This window comes from Notamacropus eugenii, chromosome Y (genome assembly GCF_028372415.1).
Source record: "Notamacropus eugenii isolate mMacEug1 chromosome Y, mMacEug1.pri_v2, whole genome shotgun sequence".
In the NCBI taxonomy this organism is placed as follows: domain Eukaryota; kingdom Metazoa; phylum Chordata; class Mammalia; order Diprotodontia; family Macropodidae; genus Notamacropus; species Notamacropus eugenii.
In genome coordinates, this window is record NC_092880.1 from 2,306,725 (window position 1) to 2,328,379 (window position 21,655).

Below are 21,655 nucleotides of genomic sequence, written 5' to 3' on the forward strand. Positions count from 1 at the left end.
GGAAGGGAAGGAAGAGAGGCAGGGGGAGGGGAGGGACAGACTGGGGCTGTCGGGGAAGAGGGTAGAGAAGGATAGAGAGAGGTAGCAGGGGTTGAGGGAGGAGGGGGTGGTGCTGAAGCAGCTTTACGAGCTTTAAAGGAAGAGGCCTCAGATTTCCTTTCTCGCTCAGCCATTTCAGCAAACCAACGATGAAAACATTCCCACTCCTGATTAGATGTTTTGTTGGCCTTTAAACTCAATTGGGTTTTAAGATAGAGTAACTTTGACCGGTCAAAAGAGCCCCATCGTGGCCAACATAATTTAGGGCTATCCTTAGTTAACTGATACCAGCGCTGGCAATATTTGTGATCATCAGACTGGTAACGACTCGACATATAAGAAGCAGGGGTCTTGTCGGCCGGATTTCTGATCTTAGTTTTTGACTGACCCATGGCTAGCTAGCTTTCCTAGATCGATCCTCAGAGGAGACCTAATTAGTACAGAGCGACATAACGCGAATTGGTCTCCGCCCCCAGAGTTATCTTTAAGAGAGAATATTTTGGACTGCAACCAAAATAACGGGAGTCCACTGGAAGCTGGGAAATAGAAGCACTTACCCCGACCCCGTCAAGATCCAAGACTCCAGGAAAAATGGATCCTGTTGGCGCCTGAGTCCTGGCGTTGGCGAGGTGAGGAAAATGTCTTCGTCCTTTCCTCAGTTCCAGTCCCCACGTCACGGCACCATTACTGTTAACCTGAAAACTTGGTTAAAGAAAAGACATTAGACTAAAGGCATGCGTGGTTTATTAATTAATTGATTCTCTCTTAAAGATAACAATCATAGCTATGGAGTCAGAGGTGACTCTGACTACCTAGTACAGAAATCATCTGTCTTAAATACATTTTGCCATGAGGAGGAAACTCTCTTGACTATGCAAATCATAAATTCAGTAAGACGAGACAATTAACAAAGCAATGTCAATCAAATGTTGAGATTCCAAGCTGGGTAAACATATGTCTTGGTGACAAGGAAGGAAATCCCACCACAGATAATTGACACAGGAAGGGGCAAACAATGTTCAATAGAAATTATGACCTAAGACGTCTATATTTTTTTTACCATTAATATGCCATAACATATTATGTGTCTATAGATAATAAGATACAAAGGAAAGACCCATTATTCAAGATATGTCATAACATAGTATGTGTCTATAGATAATAAGATACAAAGGAAAGACCCATTATTCAAGATATGTCATAGGTTAAAGGTCTCCAAGGAGTGCAGAGTCAGCTTTGGTTGGCTTTTGCTGACATAGGAAGAGGCACTCTCCGAGTTTACTTCAGAGAGAACAAAGAGATTATTCCAAAATTTTTTATTAACCATTATCAATAGACAGTTGGATCTGTCTGTTGATTTGTGGTGTATGTACTGCTTATGACAGACATTTGAAAGGACTGTCTGTTGGTCTTTCTGTTTGCAATTTCTGCTGTAATTTCTGTTTATATTTCCCTGAAGTTCAGGGTGCTGACTTTCCCCCCTGAACTAAGTGAATTATATATGTGTTTGATTAAAATAGATTGCTGGCCCCTCAAAAGTTGCCTTCCTTTTAAAAAAGCAGATCTGAGAACCTGTACCCTCCTGTTTATGCTGTGACAGCTCTGTGGGTTGTCCACCTCGCTGAATATCATAATACAATAGGCATTTTTCACCCACTTGCTTTTTCCTGAGTGAATAGATAAGCTGAATTCTTTTTCAGTAACTATGGAGGATAAAGCTAAAATTAGCATGAAATTGTATTAACATAAAATGACAAATTATAAAAAGGGGTTGTATTGATTTGCGCTATTTTGTTTACTCAAAGAAAACCAGAGTATCTTTCAAATCAGGCAAATTTGAATTTTGCTCTATCTAAGGACTTGTAGAAATGGAGGGGTACTAGAAGGTTGTGTTCAGTTACTTATAACTCATTTGCTATTTAATAATTATTCCCATATAAAAAAAATAAAATGTGAAAAAATACTCCAAATCACCACTAACTAGAGAAATGCAAGTTAGAAACTCTCTGGGGTTCCACTTCACACCCACGAAATTGACAAAGATAACAAGATGGAAAAATGACAAATGCTGGTGAGATTAGGAGGGAAAGAGGCACATTAGTGCATTGCTGGTAGGACTATAAATTGGTCCAGTCACTTTGAAAAGCAATTTGGAACCATGTCCTAAAGTCACTGAAGTGTGCATGCCATCTGACCCAACAGTACTACTACTGGACAGATACCCCAAACTGATAAAAAGGACAAGGACCCATATAATACAAAACATTTCTATGAGCTTTTTTCATCTTACCTAAACACTGGAAATTAAAAATGGGGGAGGTACCCACCTACTGGGGAATGGCCAACATAGTATATAAATAAATGAAATACTATTGTGTCATAAAAAACGATAGAATAGTTTCACAGGAAGCTATGATGCAGAATGAAGTGAGGAGAACCAAAACGATTTATACAATTGACAACATTACAGAGAAAAAAAGCTTTGTGACGTGAGAACTCTGATCAATGCAATGACGAAAGACCAGAGAAAGAAAGGTGGTGTGTTTACTAAGCACCTCTTGCCAGAAGGGTGATAATGGACGTTAAATAAAGAATGATGAAGACATTTTGGATTTGACCATTGTGGAAATTTGTTTTGCTTGACTTTGAAGATTTGTTAGGAGGGTTTTCTTTTTTTTCTTTTTTTTTTTAATTGTTCAGTGCTGGTGAGATGAGTGAAAGAGAAAGAAAATAAACACTTGTTAATTAGAACAATAATATTGTTTATTAAAAATAGCAAAAAATTTTTGAAATTAAGTCAGTGAAAGTATAGATTTCGTTTCAATCATATACAGTAAAAATGCAATGGAAGAAAATGGTATTATTTCAGTTATTTGTATTAGTGAAGTATTGTGATTGTCAATAGAACATGTGTGGTTAAATATGAATTAGCTAAATAGCCAGTATTTTGGCAGAATTAACTCAGCATTGTCACACCCATGAGTTCATAAAGATTTTAAGCCAGAAAGTGTGTGAAGAGAGACAACTTTAAAAAACATTTTATTTAATATTTTCAAGAATTAAACAAAGGCAAGCAACATAGCTGTTTTTTAAAGCCTGATATAGAAAGGACCAAAGAAGAGAGAAAATACATTTTGAAGGTTTTATTAGTCATCTATTTCTTGCTAGCATCTGTCCTCTGTTTTTGTCAGTCTAGATTCTTCACTTTCTCCAATAGATATAATTTCCACCTCTGTCACCTACATATTCTTGGACAAATCATTTCCCCTTTCTGTGAATCAGTTTTCTCAAATGTGGAAGAGAGACTTGTACTACGTGACCTCTTATGGTCTCTTCTTCTTCCTTCTTTTTTTACCTATTAAAATCCTTCACATCCTTGAAGTCTCTTAAGTAAAAATATTTTAACGAACAATCTCCAAATTAAAATGTAGCCAGTTTTTATATTTCCTTAATCCAAACAACCAGAAAGCTGAAATCTCTAGTTGAGGGTTTGTTTGTTTTTAGGGACTAAGGAAGTGGACTAGATAATCTCTGAGGGACTTTTCAGGTAAAAGTTCTATAAATCTGTGACAAGTGTCTCAAATTTTTGGTAAAAAATACGAATGACTTCACTTTTCCGTGAATGTTATAGGTTTATTCCATTTAAGTGGAACACCTTTTTCTCTGATGACTCTGGATAAATGAGGTGTCACTGTTATTCTTTTCTTTAAAGCTTCCAATTTATGTCTTTTGTCCCATGTCACATCTAGAAATTTTAACTATGAGAACAAAGTGTGGGATGAGAACAAGAGCAGATTTTTGGATCATGCTTCTTCTTAAACCTAGCCTGAGAGATTAAAAGAGAATTAGATATGTCCTTCCTTGCTCCTCAAATCTGTTTGGGATGTGACTTTCAATGTTTGGGTCATATGCCCCTTTGAAGTTCACCTTGTATATGGTGTGAAATGTTGACCTATGCCAAATTTCTGCCATATTGCTTTTCAGTTTTTTTGGTTTCTTTGAACAGTGAATGTTTATCCTAATAGTTGAGGTCTTTGAGATTATGGAACATTATGCTTCTATGTTCATTTTCTTCTGTATGTTGTGTACTTAGCCTGCTAGGTTAATCAAGCTCTCTACTTTTTTTTTTTAACAAGTACCAAATGGTTTCAGTGACTATTGTTTTGTAATGTAGTTTGAGATCTAGTGCTACTAGACTACCTTCCCATTTTTTTTTTATTATTTCCTGGGGAATTCTTGACCTTCTGTGCCTCCAAATGAATTTTGTTATTATTTTTTTCTAGCTTCATAAAGGCATCCTCTGATAGTTTGGTTGGTATAATACTAAAGAAGAAAAGGAGTTGAAGTAATATTGTTGTTTTCATCATATTGGCATGGCTCTCCTCATTCTCTCCCTCTTCTGTCACATCTTAATCCTACTTTCTCTTTCTCCTTTTACTAGTTGTCCCTGTGCTGCCAATTCTTTCCAGTTCAACTACTGATGTCCCTGTTCTTTCCATAGTCAGCTCCTTGAACTTTCTCCTCAATTATGGGATAGATTCTTGTTTATACAAATTCCTTGGAATGTGACCTCACCCAACAGAACCAGTTATACCTAATTTTAAAAAGCCTTTGATTGATTGATTCAAGAAGTTTACAAGTAATTTCCAAACTTAGTTCTAAGATTTTCCTAACAAAAGTAATTGCATTTAAGTGGGAGTAGGGGTAATCAATGGATCCCCATCCTTACACAACTATGGATAGGATAAAAATTGATAACCAAACAAAAGATAGAAAAGTATTAACTGAGTAAAACTGGAAATATTTTCTTATATAAAATTTTAAAAGTTTTTGCATAAAAAATATGTAGTTAAAATTAGAAAGGAAACATTGTTCTGACTTTTTTTGTCTCTAAAAAAATACCATCTATTAGATGGAATATCTCTTAGGAAGGTAGAGGAGGAGGGATACATGGGCTATTATGGTGATATAACAAACAGAAAATATCAATAAAAACTTGTATTAAAAAGAAAAAAAGAGAAAACAAATAATTAGGGGGGATCCTTATGCCAAGTTTCTCTGAAAAAGGTCTGATATTTTAGACATATGAGAAACTGATTCAAATATGAGAACAAGAGCCATTCCCCAATAGTTGAATGGTCAAAGGCTAAAAACAGGTAGTTTGAAAAGGAAGAAATCTATTACCCAAACAACTAAAAGTAGGAAAAATGCAAATTAAAATTACTTTGACATTCCATAGCATGTCAATCATATTGGTAAAGAAAGCAAAAAATAAAAAAAAATGACGCTTGTTAGAGGGGCTATGGGAGGACAGGTATACTGATGCACTGTTGAATGAACTCTTGCGCTATTCATTCTGGAAAGCAATTTGGAACTACTCAAAAAGTCATTAAACTGTATACTCTTAGAACCATTAATAGCACTACTAGGTCCACATTTTAAAGAGATGAAAGACAGAGGAAAAGGATCCATATATACAACAATATTTATATGCCAAAGAACTAAAAACTAAGGGATGGCCATCAATTAGTTCATTGCTAAACAAGTTGTGGTATAGCAATATGATGGAATATGATTGTCCTATAAAAAATGATGAAATGAGAATTTCACAGAAACCTGAGAAGATTTGTATGAATTGATGGGGCATGAAATAAACAGAATTAGGAAAATGAATTCTATAATAACTGCAGGGGTATGCTTGGCCCTTTAGTGCTGATTGTTAATTTTTCCCTGTGAAAATCTACACCTCTGAAATTGGTGCTAAAAATTAGGGCTTGATTTATTGCTATTTTAAGAAGACATCTGAATGATGATGAAGCCTCTACCACCAGACAGAGGTTTTGGACTCAGTTTACATAATAAGTCAAATATTTTTGGACTTGGACAATGTGGAGATTTGTTTCTTTTTTTTTTTTTCTAGTGAGGCAGGTGATATAGAGAATTGAAGGGCATAGAGGGGCTGGCAATAGGGTCACCAAAGGAAAAAAAGAAAAGATCACTAAATCACCTTTTTTTAATACATAGAAGAGGATAGAAGGAAGGTCGGAAGGAAACTCAGGCACAACAGCTTTAAAAGTAACAATGCAGAGTTTAAAATATCCTTGAAAGGAAAAGCAAGTTGTACATAGTAGAAACTTGTAACTTCACATACAATCTTTTCCTATTTGCTTTATATATGAAAATACTCATTTTATTTAATATTTGTTAAGTTCAGAATTTTTAGTAACAAAAAAAGTGGATCTAGGTGTAGTCATTGAAGAAAACCTAAAGAATCACAGAAAGGGAATGGAAAGAGAGAAATGGAAGAAAAAGAGAAAGAAAAGTAGGAGGGGGGGAGTAAATTAGAAATAGGAGGAGAAAATGAAAGAGTTGGGACATGAATTGCCTCAGGAGTCTTGGTTGTCTAACCGTTATATGTTGTCCAACATTTTGCTTCAGACGTTTTAGTAGCTCCAGGTTCTCCCATCATTATTAGTACTATAAAAGAAAGAACTAACACAATTATAAGTTGTAGACTTTCATGAGTGCAGGAAGATAAGCTGACTTTTTTAAAAAGAATATCTTTATTTTTTTTCAATTATACATAAAAACAATTTTTAATATTCCTTTTTAAAATAATTTTTGAGTTCCAAGTTCCATCCCTCCATCCCTGCCCCCCTCCTTGAGAAGGCAAGCACTTTGCTATAGATTACACATGTGCAGTTATGCAAAATATATTTCCATGTTAACCATGTTGCAAAAGAAAACACAGATAATAGCAAGATAAATAGTTTTAAAAGTATGCTTCAATCTGTATTCAGACTTCATCATTTCCTTCTCTGGAGGCAGATATAAGCTGACATTTTTAAAGGGGAAACCAGAATGTTGCAATATGCTAGAACTTAACATTTTTTGTTTAGATAAATTGTTTTATTTTTTATTTTCAACATTTTAACATGCATTCCTAAATCAGTTCCCTATAGTTTTTCTTGGTTACGGATAGCTATATTGATAACGAAGATATCAGTTCCTTCTAAAATATTAGATTGAAAAATTTCAAATTTAATGTAACCTAAAAATCCAACAACAAATCTTCCCATAATACGTTTCCATATTAAACATTGTTAATAAACTGCAGTTTAAGGTTTTTAACTGCAAGAACAAATCTGATTCATTATCCAGCTATGAAAGGATTTCACCGATTTAAATTCTCATTTTAAGCATGTCTCAGAGAATCAGCTTTCAGAGTTGTGTTTTCTCAGTAGTTCCACCTAAGAGCAAAATGATGTTAAATTTATGTGAGTAATTGGAAAGAAGCAACCAATCAATCAACAAACATTTATTAAGCACCCAGTAAGCCAGGCATCGTGATATAATGCTAATATCCTAAGAGGAGAAAAAGGAGCATTGCCCAAAACCCTTAATTACTTCAAAGGGTATTGAGAAAGTTGAATAATAAACACAGAGATCTATGGTGTGGATTGGTAACGTTCTGAGGGCTTAACACAAAGAAAGAGAAGGGAAGGTAAAAAGAGAAATGGGTTAGCAAAGAAAGGAAGAAGGGGAAGGGCGAGAGACGAGTACACAAGCATGTGGTAAGAAGCTCTTGTTTGTAGAGTACTAACATCTGGTCTTGCCCATATACCAAGTACTATGCAAATGTTGGCTGTTGTGATTTTCCACGCTCCCTTCGGTTTTAGTTTTTACTACCCTCTTTGTTGTTCAGGCATTTTTCAGCTGAGTCCAACTCTTCCTGATTCCATTTGGAAACTTCTTGGCAAAGGTAGTGGAGTGATTTGCCATTTCCTTCTCATCTTACGAATGAGGAAACTGAGGCAAATGCCCAGGGTCACACAGCTAGTAAGTGTCCAAGACCAGATTGGAACTCAGAGCTTCCTGAGTCCAGGCCCTGGTGCTCTATCCTAGCTGCCCCCTGATGACAATAACAATAACAGTTGTCAAACTAAACTGGGAAAGCTGTGTATATGTGTGCGCGCACGTATGTACATATGTGTATAGATAAAAAGAGACATATATTTCCTAGTGCTATTAATGTAAAATTAATTGCATGCTTACGTTATGAAACTCGGTAACACCAGCATAGAAAAACGACTTCTCTTGTAATTCAGATTCTGCTAGTTTATAAACTCATTTGTTAAAGAGCTGTCTAAAGGTTGCAAAAAAAAAAGTATATAAAGGAAAGAGTGGGGGAGTGGGAATCACATGAAACTCACTTGTATCCAAAAGACAGAGGAAAACTGAGTATCCACAATTTGTTGTAGGAAATACATTAAATTCAACATGGAAACACTTGAGGATGAGGGCACCTTTAAGAGGAAGGGTAATTCTGGGGAGAGGATAGCTATAAACAAAACCATTTATTGTTCTTAAAGAAGTATTGAAAGTAAGGAAAAAAAGAAAATGAAAAACCAGACTAGAAGGGGATGTCTTAGATCAGATCTAAACAATTGGAAAATGGCAAAACAAGTTTTGGTATACAAACGTAATGTAATGTGATTGCACCATCAGACACGAAGAAGATGACTTCAGAGGATTTAGAGAGTAGAAAGTGAAGCAAACAGAACCGGGAGAATAATTTAGACAAGTGTCACATTGTAAAGAAAAACAACTTTGAAAACTTAGCAACTGTGATCCAAAGAAAGACCAATGATATCACCCAACGTCACCTGTCACCTGACAGAGGTGATGGATACAAGGCATAGAGACATACCCACTGCGAGGATTTATTGTGCTTGATTCTATCTGTTTGTTACAAGGAATTTTTCTCCCCTTTCTTTTCTGGGTTAGTTGGGGAGAGGTGCTGGGTTAACAATAGTGATGCCCACATGAAGATGGCCTTGAAAACTTCTTTTGATTCACAGAAGAGAACAGAAGCAAGTTCAGAAGAAGCACAAACAGGACAATTTTGAAAATAAAGTGTAGAATTAATTTTACATATATATATGTGTATATATATTTTTAATGAGACCTGACTTAAAAACAATGACTGGGACCCCAGGAAACATAAGACTGTCGCAGTCTAGGAACGCTGGGAACCCTGAAATCCAAGGGCAAAAGACATGAGTCCCACCTGAAAGGTATTCAACTCAAGCCTTCCTTCAGTCAGAGACAAGTTTTATTAAAACGCTGGTTAAAGTGGGTGACATTGTAAGAATCTGCTTTGGTAGAGGAGACGAACCCTTTTTATAGGGAAAAGGTGTGTGGGAAGATTTGGATGGAAGTGGACAAAAGCGTCGTCACGGTTCTTTCTTTCTTCCTCCCCCCTCCTCCCGAACCGAGCGCGAGGGGGCCGGCCGTGCGGCCGGCGTGGCGCTGCTTGCTCGCCGCGGGGCGGGTCGACCAGCACTCCGTGAGAGCGTACCGCCGCGACTGGAGGACAGGAGGATCTGTCGATCGATCGCGGACTGCACGGACCTGGGTCGCGCTCTCGGTCTCGCCCCCCTCCCTCCCTCCCTCCCTCCCTCCCTCTCTCTCTCTCTCTCTCTCTCTCTCTCTCTCTCTCTCTCTATCCCCCCTCCCTCCCTCCCTCTCTCTGTCTCTCTCTCTCTCTCTCTCTCTCTTCCTTCCCCCCGCCCCTTCTCTCCCGGACCCTGCGCGCATGTGCGGACAGGGTCAGGGCTGCGGAGGGACCCTGGCGCATGCGCATGCGCCCTACTCTGTCACAGAGGGCGGCGAGGGTAGAGGTGGGGAAGGCCGCCAGCTCTTCTGGCTCCACATGCGCAGCTCCACCAGCTACGAGGGGGCAGCTCCTCTGGCTCCACATGCGCAGCTCCACCAGCTACGAGGGCGCAGCTCTTCTCGCTACACATGCGCAGCTCCTCTGGCTACACATGCGCAGCTCCACCAGCTAGGAGGGCGCAGCTCCACCAGCTACGAGGGCGCAGCTCCTCTGGCTACACATGCGCAGCTCCTCTGGCTCCACATGCGCAGCTCCTCTGGCTCCACATGCGCAGCTCCACCAGCTACGAGGGGGCAGCTCCTCCGGCTACACATGCGCAGCTCCACCAGCTACGAGGGCGCAGCTCCTCTGGCTCCACATGCGCAGCTCCACCAACTACGAGGGGGCAGCTCCTCTGGCAGCCACCATGATTCCCCCTCCCAGTTAGACTCTGCTGCCAAAGAGCAGGAGAGAAAAGAGGAAAGGGATTCCCACCCACCTAGTATACCTTACTCCATACATATATCCCCAGCTGTCCTTGGATTGTTCCAGAGAAACCTTGAAGACCCTTCTATACATTTCCCTGTCACCCTAATGCCCTAAACAATGGGTCTCAAAGACCCAGCAGGGCTGCTAGTAGCCTCTTGAAGAAATGTTATACAGCCTTCCAGGTGACTAGTTTTTGTCAAGGAGAAACAAAGATTCAGGTCATTGTAATACCGTAAAACTTGAAACAGGAAATCTAAGTTCGAAACTACTAGTCCTAGACAACAAGTTGTTTTAAAAAAAAAATAAAACAAAATTTAAAAACAAAATCACTTTTTTTCCCCTTCAAAGCAGAAAAACTCTTCTGGCTTTGGATCGGGCCCTGAATTCAAAGCTTTTGTCAAACTCTGGCCTTGATTGGGTGACAAAGCAGTTCAAACCCAACATAATAAAAGGCCAAATATTCACTTCATTTTCCCACTTGCTCAAAATTTTCTGACTCCACATAGAGCCAGTGAGTTCCCTGGAGTGAGATGGAGGCAGAGAGTATTCTCCATGCTTTGGAAATTTCATTTAGCTTTTCCTTCCCCTGCCTGGGAAACGCTTAGCTGCTCCCAGAGCTTATTCACAGTGAATAAACAGGACAGCAAGATGCTTAGTGAACCCAGCCCTGTTCCTGGTTTGGTCATAGGTTTATCTTGTTTTCTGTTGCCTTGTCTGAAGATAGCACACCCATTCACTTCACTGTGCGTGGGATGATCACATTGCCCCCTCGGGGATTTGTCAGAGCTGTGCTATAGCTTTCCTCAGCTTAAGTTGGCATTTACTGCTATGTATCTGTCTGTCTTCCATTTACAGAGACTGGGACAAAACGGGGCTTTAGCCGAACCCCAGACAATGATGTGTTCGAGTATCTTGCGTATACCTACTCTTCAAAGAATCCTGAAATGAAAACAGGAAACTTTTGTGAAAATAGTATAAATTTCCCCGATGGTATAACAAATGGATACTTGTGGTACCCACTCAAAGGTTAGTTTTTCTCTGGTTCTACTGTGTTCTTTTCTTGTCTCTTTAATCCAAAGGTTATATGTTCTTCTCTCTATAAGCAGTTATCCAAAGACCCCCCAGTCCTTGCAGACTACTGGCAATCCCTTGCTAACAGAGTGTAGATGAGTTTGTGTTTGACATAGATAATAATAACGTTTCCTGTCATCAAGAACCCAGGCAGAAATGAGAAAATGCAACATTCCATGGCCACAGTGGGTCAGGCCCCTATGGGAAGAGTCCCCTCCCCTAGAGGCGTGATTGTACAAATAGCAGCCTAGATACTGCTTCTTTTGAATTCCAGGTGCTGATGGGCCAGAATACTCACTAGTCCCTTTTCCTAACTCCCTCCCCATTCAGTTGTTCAGCTGTGGGAAGGACAGAGAGCAGACACACAAGTTGGTACTTTTTACAGCAGGATGGCTCTGGGCCAGCCACATGAAAGAATGTAAAACAAGCAGACAGTAGGATTGATAATGCAGCCAAATAAATAGGTGTCTTAAGCACATCTTTCTATGGGTTTCACCTCTTTGCTCCCTCTGTTTCCAGGCTTCTGTCACCTTCCTCCCCACTGTTGATACAAAGTTTTCTCCTTACACTTAGAAGAGAAATATTCTCTGGCTCAAAGGCAAGCTTTACTGTCTGTCTCTTGCGTATGAGAACAAACCCGTATTGCGTGGGATTAGTTGGAAACATAGTGACACACAACAGTAATTCTGGGACTCATTCCCATGTGTGAGTCTCGATAGACTTGTGTGTCTTCAGTGCTGATGAATGGGGAGTTTGGCAGGAAGTGTGCTCTATTCAAATGTTTGAAGGGCTAGCATGTGAGAAGGAGGGATTACATTTGTCCTGCCTGGCCACAGAAGTACTCGGTGGAAATTACAGGAAGGCAGATCTCAGTCAACATAAAGGTCTCTTACCCAACAGAACTGTCTATAAATCAGAGCTAGAACCATTCCAGCACAAACCTTGTCAGGGAGATCGTTAGAAGTCATTCATTCTACAGATGGAATATACACTAGTCCAGGGGAGGTTCTTAAATCTTTTTGCATCATGAACCCCTTTGGCAATCTGATGAAGCCTACAAAAGCATGTTTTTAATACATTGGATGACAAATGAAACCAGTTCTATTGAAATGAGGTTAGAATTTTTTTCCCCATCCAAATTCATGGACCTTCTGGCATCTACCCACATAACCCTTAGAGGATAATAACCCCTGAACCATAGAAGATACCTGATGTGTGCATACTTTTCAACTCTTCTAGGATTCTAAGTTAAAATCAGATAAAACATTGTACTTTACATTTATAATCGTCTTAAAAATACGTGCTGGAATGAGAGGCAAAAGAGTGTCAGAGTGAACACCCTCAACATCTGGAGTAGTGGGGACCCCCAGTTCAGTCTGCATCAGTAACAGCAAAATTTGTGCCTTGCTTTTCTATCAGAAGGTTACTCTGGTGATGATTGACCCAGAAATGGCCCAGGAAGTTGAGCCTTCATTACAAAAGTGCAGGTGTGCCCTCTCTTTTTTTTTTTTTTTTTTTGGCCTTAAAGAGATGTGCACTTGAGGAAGCTCTATCTTAAGAGGATCCAGCAATGAGTCATTTTGTTAAGGGAGGAATCCTTTTGTAATGGAAATTTTGTAACATGGGGACAATCTTGGACATGTTTCAGCAGCCTGGTATAAGAGCCATAGTGGAGCATTTCCAGTTGCCCCTAGATAATTGCTTTGTCAGGTCTTGTGTCTGTACACTAATTGATGGAGTGAATGGGGTGTTCAGGGAAGGCTAGTACTTCTGGTGTGAGGGCTTGCTGAGCCCTTGTCAGGGCTACTCATCCACCTTTGGTATCCACCTGTCACCCAACTCTCACCTGTGGCTCCAAGAAGCTGGAGCATGTGCAGGTGGTCACTCCCCAAGTTAAACCATAAGGGTAACCAACAGGCCTCATCAGTGAATTAGGGGGATGTCTAAACCAAACATGTGAAGACTTCCTCCATCGGAATGGGCAGATGAGAACAATTTGTTCCAGCAGTCATGAAGGAGGTGAGGCAGGCTCTGTGGAGTGCTTAGAGCTTGGTCAGACATCAAAGATGCCATGGTCATCCACTGCACCCCAGATCATCACCAGTCATCTTGACTTTTGTCTTGTGACTGGACTTTGATGACTCAGGAAGACAGAATGAGGCTTTATGCAACTCTGCCTCTCTTAAATACAATTGAAGGGCAAGTCAAGACATCATTTGTGAGGTCGCTGGTCATGTTTGAAAACAAAAGAAAACAATACTAATTGGTAAGCACTTGTGAGACAGTCTAATGCAGCCCTCTCATTTTAGAGAGGTCAAGGGACTTGCCAGGGATCTCCTAGGTCTTCAGCAGAAAAAAACAGAATTTAACCCACATTCTCTGCCATCAAATGCAGGCTCTTATCACTGTGAGCGATATGCCTCTTCTTTTCCTGTAACACAAGCATCTGCAGCTGCCTAATTCACCCATTTCTGTTTGTCTGGTGCTTTTGTTTAGGTGGGATGCAAGATTACAACTACATCTGGGCCCAGTGTTTTGAAATTACGTTGGAGGTGTCATGCTGCAAATATCCACCAGAAGAAAATCTCCCAGACTTTTGGAATAAGAAGCGAGTCTCACTAATCAGCTTCATGAAACAGGTTCATCTAGGTCCGTAAGATTTTCAAATGAATTCTTTGCTAACGCCAAGGATGACTTCTAGCAAAACCTGTGGGATAAGAATGCGAACTTACCAATTTCCTGGCTACATTATGGTTTTTCCTAGGAGGCATAACTAGAAGTGAAGAATTTTCTCTGCTAGAGAGGAATCCTTCCATATTTGGGAAGGTGCTATGTCAGCCAGTTGGGGTAAAAGAGAGGACAAAAAGTGTTGATTTCCAGTGGGCCCCAAGTTCAAATATCAAGTCACTTGGAAACTGGCCTCAAGACAAGAACACCCTGTGTTAGTGAAAGGGATGACGCTCATTCAACAAATATTTATTACAAGAATCTGGCATATAAGACGCTCTAGGAGGCACTGGGGCTGCAAAGTGTTGACCTGAAAACTTGGTTAAAGAAAGGCAACAGGCTAATGCATACATTTTATGATTTAATTAATTAATCAATTCCCTATTAAAGAAAACAGTTACATAATGCATTATGGAGCCAGAAATGTTCTGGCTACCCAGTGCAGAAATCTTCTGGCTTATATACATTTTGCCGTGAGAAAGGAACTCTCCTAGTTGAACAAATCATAAATTTAGTAAGACAAGACAATTAACAAAGTAATGTTGGTCAGGCCTTGCAATTCCAGCTGGGTAAGCATATGTCTCGGTGATAAGGAAAGAGACCCCACCACTAGTAAGTGGCAGGCTTTCTCCCTTAAACAGATAATTGACATAGGAAAGGGTAAACAGTGTCCAATAGAAATTACGACCTAAGATGTCTATATTTTCTTTACTACTAATATGCCATAACATAGTATGTGTCTATAGATAACAAGATACAAAGGAAAGTTCCATTATTCAAGATATGCCATATCATAGGGTCTTAGGTTAAAGGTCTCCTTAAGGAATGTAGAGTCAGCCTTGGGTGGTTTTTGCTGACATGGGAAGAGGCACTCTGAGTTTACTTCAGAGAGAACAAAGAGATTATTCGAAAATTTTATATTAAACATTATCAACCCACATAACCCTTAGAGGATAATAACCCCTGAACCATAGAAGATACCTGATGTGTACATACTTTTCAACTCTTCTAGGATTCTAAGTTAAAATCAGATAAAACATTGTACTTTAAATTTATAATCGTCTTAAAAATATGTGCTGGAATGAGAGGCAAAAGAGTGTCAGAGTGAACACCCTCAACATCTGGAGTAGTGGGGACCCCCAGTTCAGTCTGCATCAGTAACAGCAAAATTTGTGCCTTGCTTTTCTATCAGAAGATTACTCTGGTGATGATTGACCCAGAAATGGCCCAGGAAGTTGAGCCTTCATTACAAAAGTGCAGGTGTGCCCTCTCTTTTTTTTTTTTTTTTTTTTTGGCCTGAAAGAGATGTGCACTTGAGGAAGCTCTATCTTAAGAGGATCCAACAATGAGTCATTTTGTTAAGGGAGGAATCCTTTTGTAATGGAAATTTTGTAACATGGGGACAATCTTGGACATGTTTCAGCAGCCTGGTATAAGAGCCATAGTGGAGCATTTCCAGTTGCCCCTAGATAATTGCTTTGTCAGGTCTTGTGTCTGTACACCAATTGATGGAGTGAATGGGGTGTTCAGGGAAGGCTAGTACTTCTGGTGTGAGGGCTTGCTGAGCCCTTGTCAGGGCTACTCATCCACCTTTGGTATCCACCTGTCACCCAACTCTCACCTGTGGCTCCAAGAAGCTGGAGCATGTGCAGATGGTCACTCCCCAAGTTAAACCATAAGGGTAACCAACAGGCCTCATCAGTGAATTAGGGGGATGTCTAAACCAAACATGTGAAGACTTCCTCCATCGGAATGGGCAGATGAGAACAATTTGTTCCAGCAGTCATGAAGGAGGTGAGGCAGGCTCTGTGGAGTGCTTAGAGCTTGTTCAGACATCAAAGATGCCATGGTCATCCCCTGCACCCCAGATCATCACCAGTCATCTTGACTTTTGTCTTGTGACTGGACTTTGATGACTCAGGAAGACAGAATGAGGCTTTATGCAACTCTGCCTCTCTTAAATACAATTGAAGGGCAAGTCAAGACATCATTTGTGAGGTCGCTGGTCATCTTTGAAAACAAAAGAAAACAATACTAATTGGTAAGCACTTGTGAGACAGTCTAATGCAGCCCTCTCATTTTAGAGAGGTCAAGGGACTTGCCAGGGATCTCCTAGCTCTTCAGCAGAAAAAAACAGAATTTAACCCACATTCTCCGCCATCAAATGCAGGCTCTTATCACTGTGAGCGATATGCCTCTTCTTTTCCTTTAACACAAGCATCTGCAGCTGCCTAATTCACCCATTTCTGTTTGTCTGGTGCTTTTGTTTAGGTGGGATGCAAGATTACAACTACATCTGGGCCCAGTGTTTTGAAATTACGTTGGAGGTGTCATGCTGCAAATATCCACCAGAAGAAAATCTCCCAGACTTTTGGAATAAGAAGCGAGTCTCACTAATCAGCTTCATGAAACAGGTTCATCTAGGTCCGTAAGATTTTCAAATGAATTCTTTGCTAACGCCAAGGATGACTTCTAGCAAAACCTGTGGGATAAGAATGCGAACTTACCAATTTCCTGGCTACATTATGGTTTTTCCTAGGAGGCATAACTAGAAGTGAAGAATTTTCTCTGCTAGAGAGGAATCCTTCCATATTTGGGAAGGTGCTATGTCAGCCAGTTGGGGTAAAAGAGAGGACAAAAAGTGTTGATTTCCAGTGGGCCCCAAGTTCAAATATCAAGTCACTTGGAAACTGGCCTCAAGACAAGAACACCCTGTGTTAGTGAAAGGGATGACGCTCATTCAACAAATATTTATTACAAGAATCTGGCATATAAGACGTTCTAGGAGGCACTGGGGCTGCAAAGTGTTGACCTGAAAACTTGGTTAAAGAAAGGCAACAGGCTAATGCATACATTTTATGATTTAATTCATTAATCAATTCCCTATTAAAGAAAACAGTTACATAATGCATTATGGAGCCAGAAATGTTCTGGCTACCCAGTGCAGAAATCTTCTGGCTTATATACATTTTGCCGTGAGAAAGGAACTCTCCTAGTTGAACAAATCATAAATTTAGTAAGACAAGACAATTAACAAAGTAATGTTGGTCAGGCCTTGCAATTCCAGCTGGGTAAGCATATGTCTCGGTGATAAGGAAAGAGACCCCACCACTAGTAAGTGGCAGGCTTTCTCCCTTAAACAGATAATTGACATAGGAAAGGGTAAACAATGTTCAATAGAAATTATGATCTAAGATGTCTATATTTTCTTTATCATTAATACGCCATAACATAGTATATGTCTATAGATCAAAGGAAAGTCCCATTAGTCATAACATAGTATGTGTCTATAGATAATAAGATTCATCAAAGGAAAGTCTCATTATTCATCAAAGGAAACTCTTATTATTCAAGATATAGTGTCTTAGGTTAAAGGTCTCCTTAAGGAGTGTAGAGTCGGCCTTGGCTGGCTTTTGCTGACATAGGAAGAGGCACTCTCTGAGTTTACTTCAGAGAGAACAAAGAGATTATTCTAAAATTTTATATTAAACATTATCATTCCCTCCTTTTGGTCAAAGCCAAGCCGAAGGCTTCGCCTGTAGACCAACAAAGATGTGAAAAAAACCTCTAAATAACCAGTAGTGTGAGAGTTTACTCTTCATGCAAGTCTGGTCCAGGCTCTTGGGAAAGTTGTCTATGTCTGATGGCATCTTCTTCAGGCCTCTTCAAAACTGGAGGGCATGATCCACTCAGGAGCAGGAGCAATGGAGGTGACAGATGGATCCAAGAGTCTATACAGAAAACTTGACAGGGTCTCCCAGAAAACATGGTTTGATAATTGAAATGAAACAATACAACATAGTTAACATGGCTAAAGACACTTAGCAATAGTTCAGTTTCCCAGTCATGCAGGGCTAGGTTCAAGCAATACAGTGAAGTTTTTTTACAGTTCACAAACTGCATTTTTACATTAGATCAGGTACAAATTAAAACTTAGATGGCTCACAATAGACTAGTTTTGAAAGGGAGATTTACATGTCACCAATATAAACAAGAAAATTAAACATGAACCATATAAATCAATACAATTATTTCAAAGTTAATTAACATTAAGTTCCTTGTATCCCAGTAATCCATTCTTAATTTTCATTTAACTTTGAATCCCAGATTTCTCATTTAGTTATCTGATACCTAGATATCTTTTCTTTGACAATAGGTTTTATTCTTGGGACAGTTCAAAAAAGAGAATTCTGCTTTTCTGGTTAAGATCTAGAAGTTCCCACATACTTCAGACAATATAAATTAGTACAATCACTTAAAATTTGTTCTCCACTTTTGAAATTTCAGAAAATTTAGGTTCACATTATTTGCTGTTTCTGTCTTTTCCTAAATCTTGTACCTGGAATAAGAATCTTTTAAAATGTGAGGGTTCAACTATATAATGAACTCATCTGCCTTTTAAATTATTGGACAGATATTTTAATGGAGAAGAAATAATTTCACTTACTTTTACTACTATCCTATATAAATTTTATGCAAAAATCCAAATTTGAGATCTTATTAATAAAAGCATGACAAATTTTAGAAGTCAATCAAATCCATTTGCATATAATTCTTAGAGGAATCAGGCTGATCCTGTTATTTTTACTCAAAATTTGCTACTCTATTTAATTAGACATCTATCACATTACATCTTTGTCTTATTACCTGATCTAATAATTTCCTTGATGTTATGTCTATATTATATTTATTCATTTGGCCAGGAATATAGGTTAAAGTTGTAAGCTATTCATTCCTGCACCCCATTATAATAATTCAGAGATGCTCCAATTTCCATTTATTATTTGATAGACTTAGTATTGTACTTTCAGAACTTCTTGATTATAAAGATTTGCTATAAAAGAAAAAGAGGGACAGTGTTAACAGAAGGAAAGGATCTCCTTAGTTCTGGTTGACTCCAGGAATAAGCCATTATCTGACATGTAATCATGAGGTTACAAGGTGCTGAAAGCAGGGCTTAGAGATAATCAGGTGGGAGATTTCCTTTTTCAGAAAGGAAATAGCACATTTGGGAAATAAAGTTAGGAAGATCCTACCTAGGCCGTGTCCAAGGTCGTCTTCAAAACCTTTCCAAGCATCCACCATTAGCCTGCAGCACATGTCAATTGGCTTTATGATAACTTAGACAAGTATTCCTGTAATCAGAGCTTCAAACAATAGTAAATTGCAGTCCCAGTCTTATATAGCAAATATTGGCTGGTGTCTCTCAGGTAAAATACTTCCTCACTCTTTAAATCACCTGAAACTGACACAAAAGTATCCAGAACAACTATCTAGGAGCAAGAGGGGTTTGCATAACCCATATTTATTCCCAAATCTTATCTACCTTTCATAGTTTCAATCAGAACTTAATTTGTCTTTCCAAATCTCTCAATCCTATTCTTCCACTTGCTTTTACATTTTAACCATAAGACAAGATAGCTCACAAGTTATTACTTTTTACTAGCATAACTGTACTGGAATCTCATTCCAGCTTGAACAAAACAAAGAGGTTAATGACTAAATTTATAGTTTGATGGAATTCTGTCTTTGTTTCTCAAGTTGTTATTCTTCCCTAATTATACTCACTCTGGAAGAATGAGATACTTCAGGAATTAAATCTTTTACACAATAAATTCAAACACAAACCTTAACTCTAACTTAGGCCATAGAATAACTACATATTCAGATCAAAACAGCTTAATTTAACAGCATATTATTTTGAAGTTTTGGTAGGCCTTCTAAGAATCACACATGATTTTTCAAACCATTTCTTCTAAAAGTATTTTCCTTCTTTGAAAACAGTTTAAAATTTACTCTAATGTTCACTAAACTCTTATGAAGAAAACTAGTTGGAAACTTTTAAAATGCTTGATATCTCTTTCTCCATTTTTTTCTTAAGCAAAAATAAACCTTTAAAACTGGAATTCATTAAAGATGAGTTGTTACAAAAATGTTCTTAAGTAATATGAATTTCCAAAGTATTATAACAAACTGAATTCTTAATTACTGCAGTATTCTTAGATATGAGACTGACTCACAGAAAAACACTGTTGTTTTTAAAATCCTTTTAAACAATGGGAACATCTTAAGGTGAATCTTAAGTAGTTTACATAAACTTCTGCATATATTCTAATTTCAGATAAAAATAATATTAGATTTTCCAGTAAGATTACACAAAAGGCTCACATATTTTGCTGGTCACTTGTTATTGACCATAGAAATTTGCTATAGAAGGAAAAAGCAGGGACATATGACATATTTGGTATCATATATGACAGGATAAAACCATCCTTTACTCTGTTTGAATTCAGATAAGAGTGAAATTCTCCAGTCATGCAGTATCTGTTTCATAGCCAGGCTCAAGAATAGACAGGTGAGAAACATTCCTTTTTAAAGGAACACAATAGGGAAACTGAGCCAGGGGGATCCCATCCTAGATTGAGTTTAAAATTGTCCCCTCAGTGTTTAGTCAGATGAGAAATATTTTTTTGTGGCATGTGTCTCAGATACTGATTTAATGCAGACAACTATACCCAAATTCAAACTCAAAACAAAAAATAGTAATGGTCCCAAATGCCTTTACCTTAAACAGCAAGTCTCACCAATCACAACTTAAGTCAGATAACAGTTATTTCCACTCTCTTGGAGTTACAATAAACAATAAAGATTTACCAGGACACACACACATAAGGGATTCCATTTAACATCTTTCCTTCTCAAATTTAAAACTTTCTGATGTAAAAGCCAATTATTAAAAATTTTCTCTATCTATTACAACTTCTGTGCAAGTAATATTCATTGTTTAGAATCTGAATTAACAAACCAAATTCCTTTACTAGGACTGATGATCTTACCCACAGGAATGCAGGAATGGGAGGACTATTCTGAATGAACAGAAGGAATTTAAATAAAGCTTTTGCTCCATTCCCTCCTTTCCATACATAGGAATCATTTAACAATTTTAGGTTTCAGCATTAAAACAGTAATCCCAAATAACTTAGTTAACAATCCTACAACTTCATAGAAGATAGCCAAATTGTTTAGCTTTAACTTTTTTAACAGACAAGGGTGAAAATACCTGGTTTTCTAAATGACAGTTACAAAACATTAAAAGACAAGGTTAGCAGGACTGATAAAGTAACACGACTGGTGTTACACAATTTTCCCAACATCTTTTAGTTTCAACAAAATTCAAATTAAAAATCGCTTTGTCTAACACTATTTCTAGATTACAGTGGTCACTCAATTTTCACAATCTAAGAGAAATTCAGAAATACAATCCTAGAAATACAGTTTTAACACAACAATAACTGCAGATGGTATAATTTGCATTTCCAGAAATTATTGATCTTATTACTTTTAGCAATTAAAACCACTTCAAAGGTAACAATTACATTATAGATAATGTTGTATGCAACATATACCAGTCATTATGTTAAGCATGTTACAATCATTTTATCATTTTGATCCCATAACAACAAGCATAATTATTTTTACAAATCAGAAAATGGGTCAAATAGAGATAAAATACTTTTTTTGCAACTGGAACAAAGAAGTGAAGCTTACCACGAGCAGAGAAACTGATGTCCCAGTGGTGACTTTCGCAGGCAGAGTAGAGAATGCTCGCTACAGGCCTGATTCATCCATCTCCCCCAACCCCCCACAGCGGCAGAATTTACTGAGCCCCTA

At 38.4% G+C, this 21,655-nt stretch overlaps 1 protein-coding gene across 1 annotated transcript in view; it reads left to right on the forward strand.

The window, feature by feature from the left end:
* Positions 1–8,685: 8,685 nt before the first annotated feature.
* The window catches only part of LOC140516694 (carboxypeptidase M-like), a 31,023-nt gene continuing 18,053 nt past the window's right edge, over positions 8,686–21,655 (forward strand). The window contains exons 1-4 of the mRNA XM_072627681.1: positions 8,686–8,721; positions 9,229–9,469; positions 11,000–11,212; positions 13,754–13,906. Of these exons, the coding sequence (XP_072483782.1) occupies positions 8,686–8,721; positions 9,229–9,469; positions 11,000–11,212; positions 13,754–13,906 (643 nt within the window). The remainder of the gene's footprint in view (positions 8,722–9,228; positions 9,470–10,999; positions 11,213–13,753; positions 13,907–21,655) is intronic.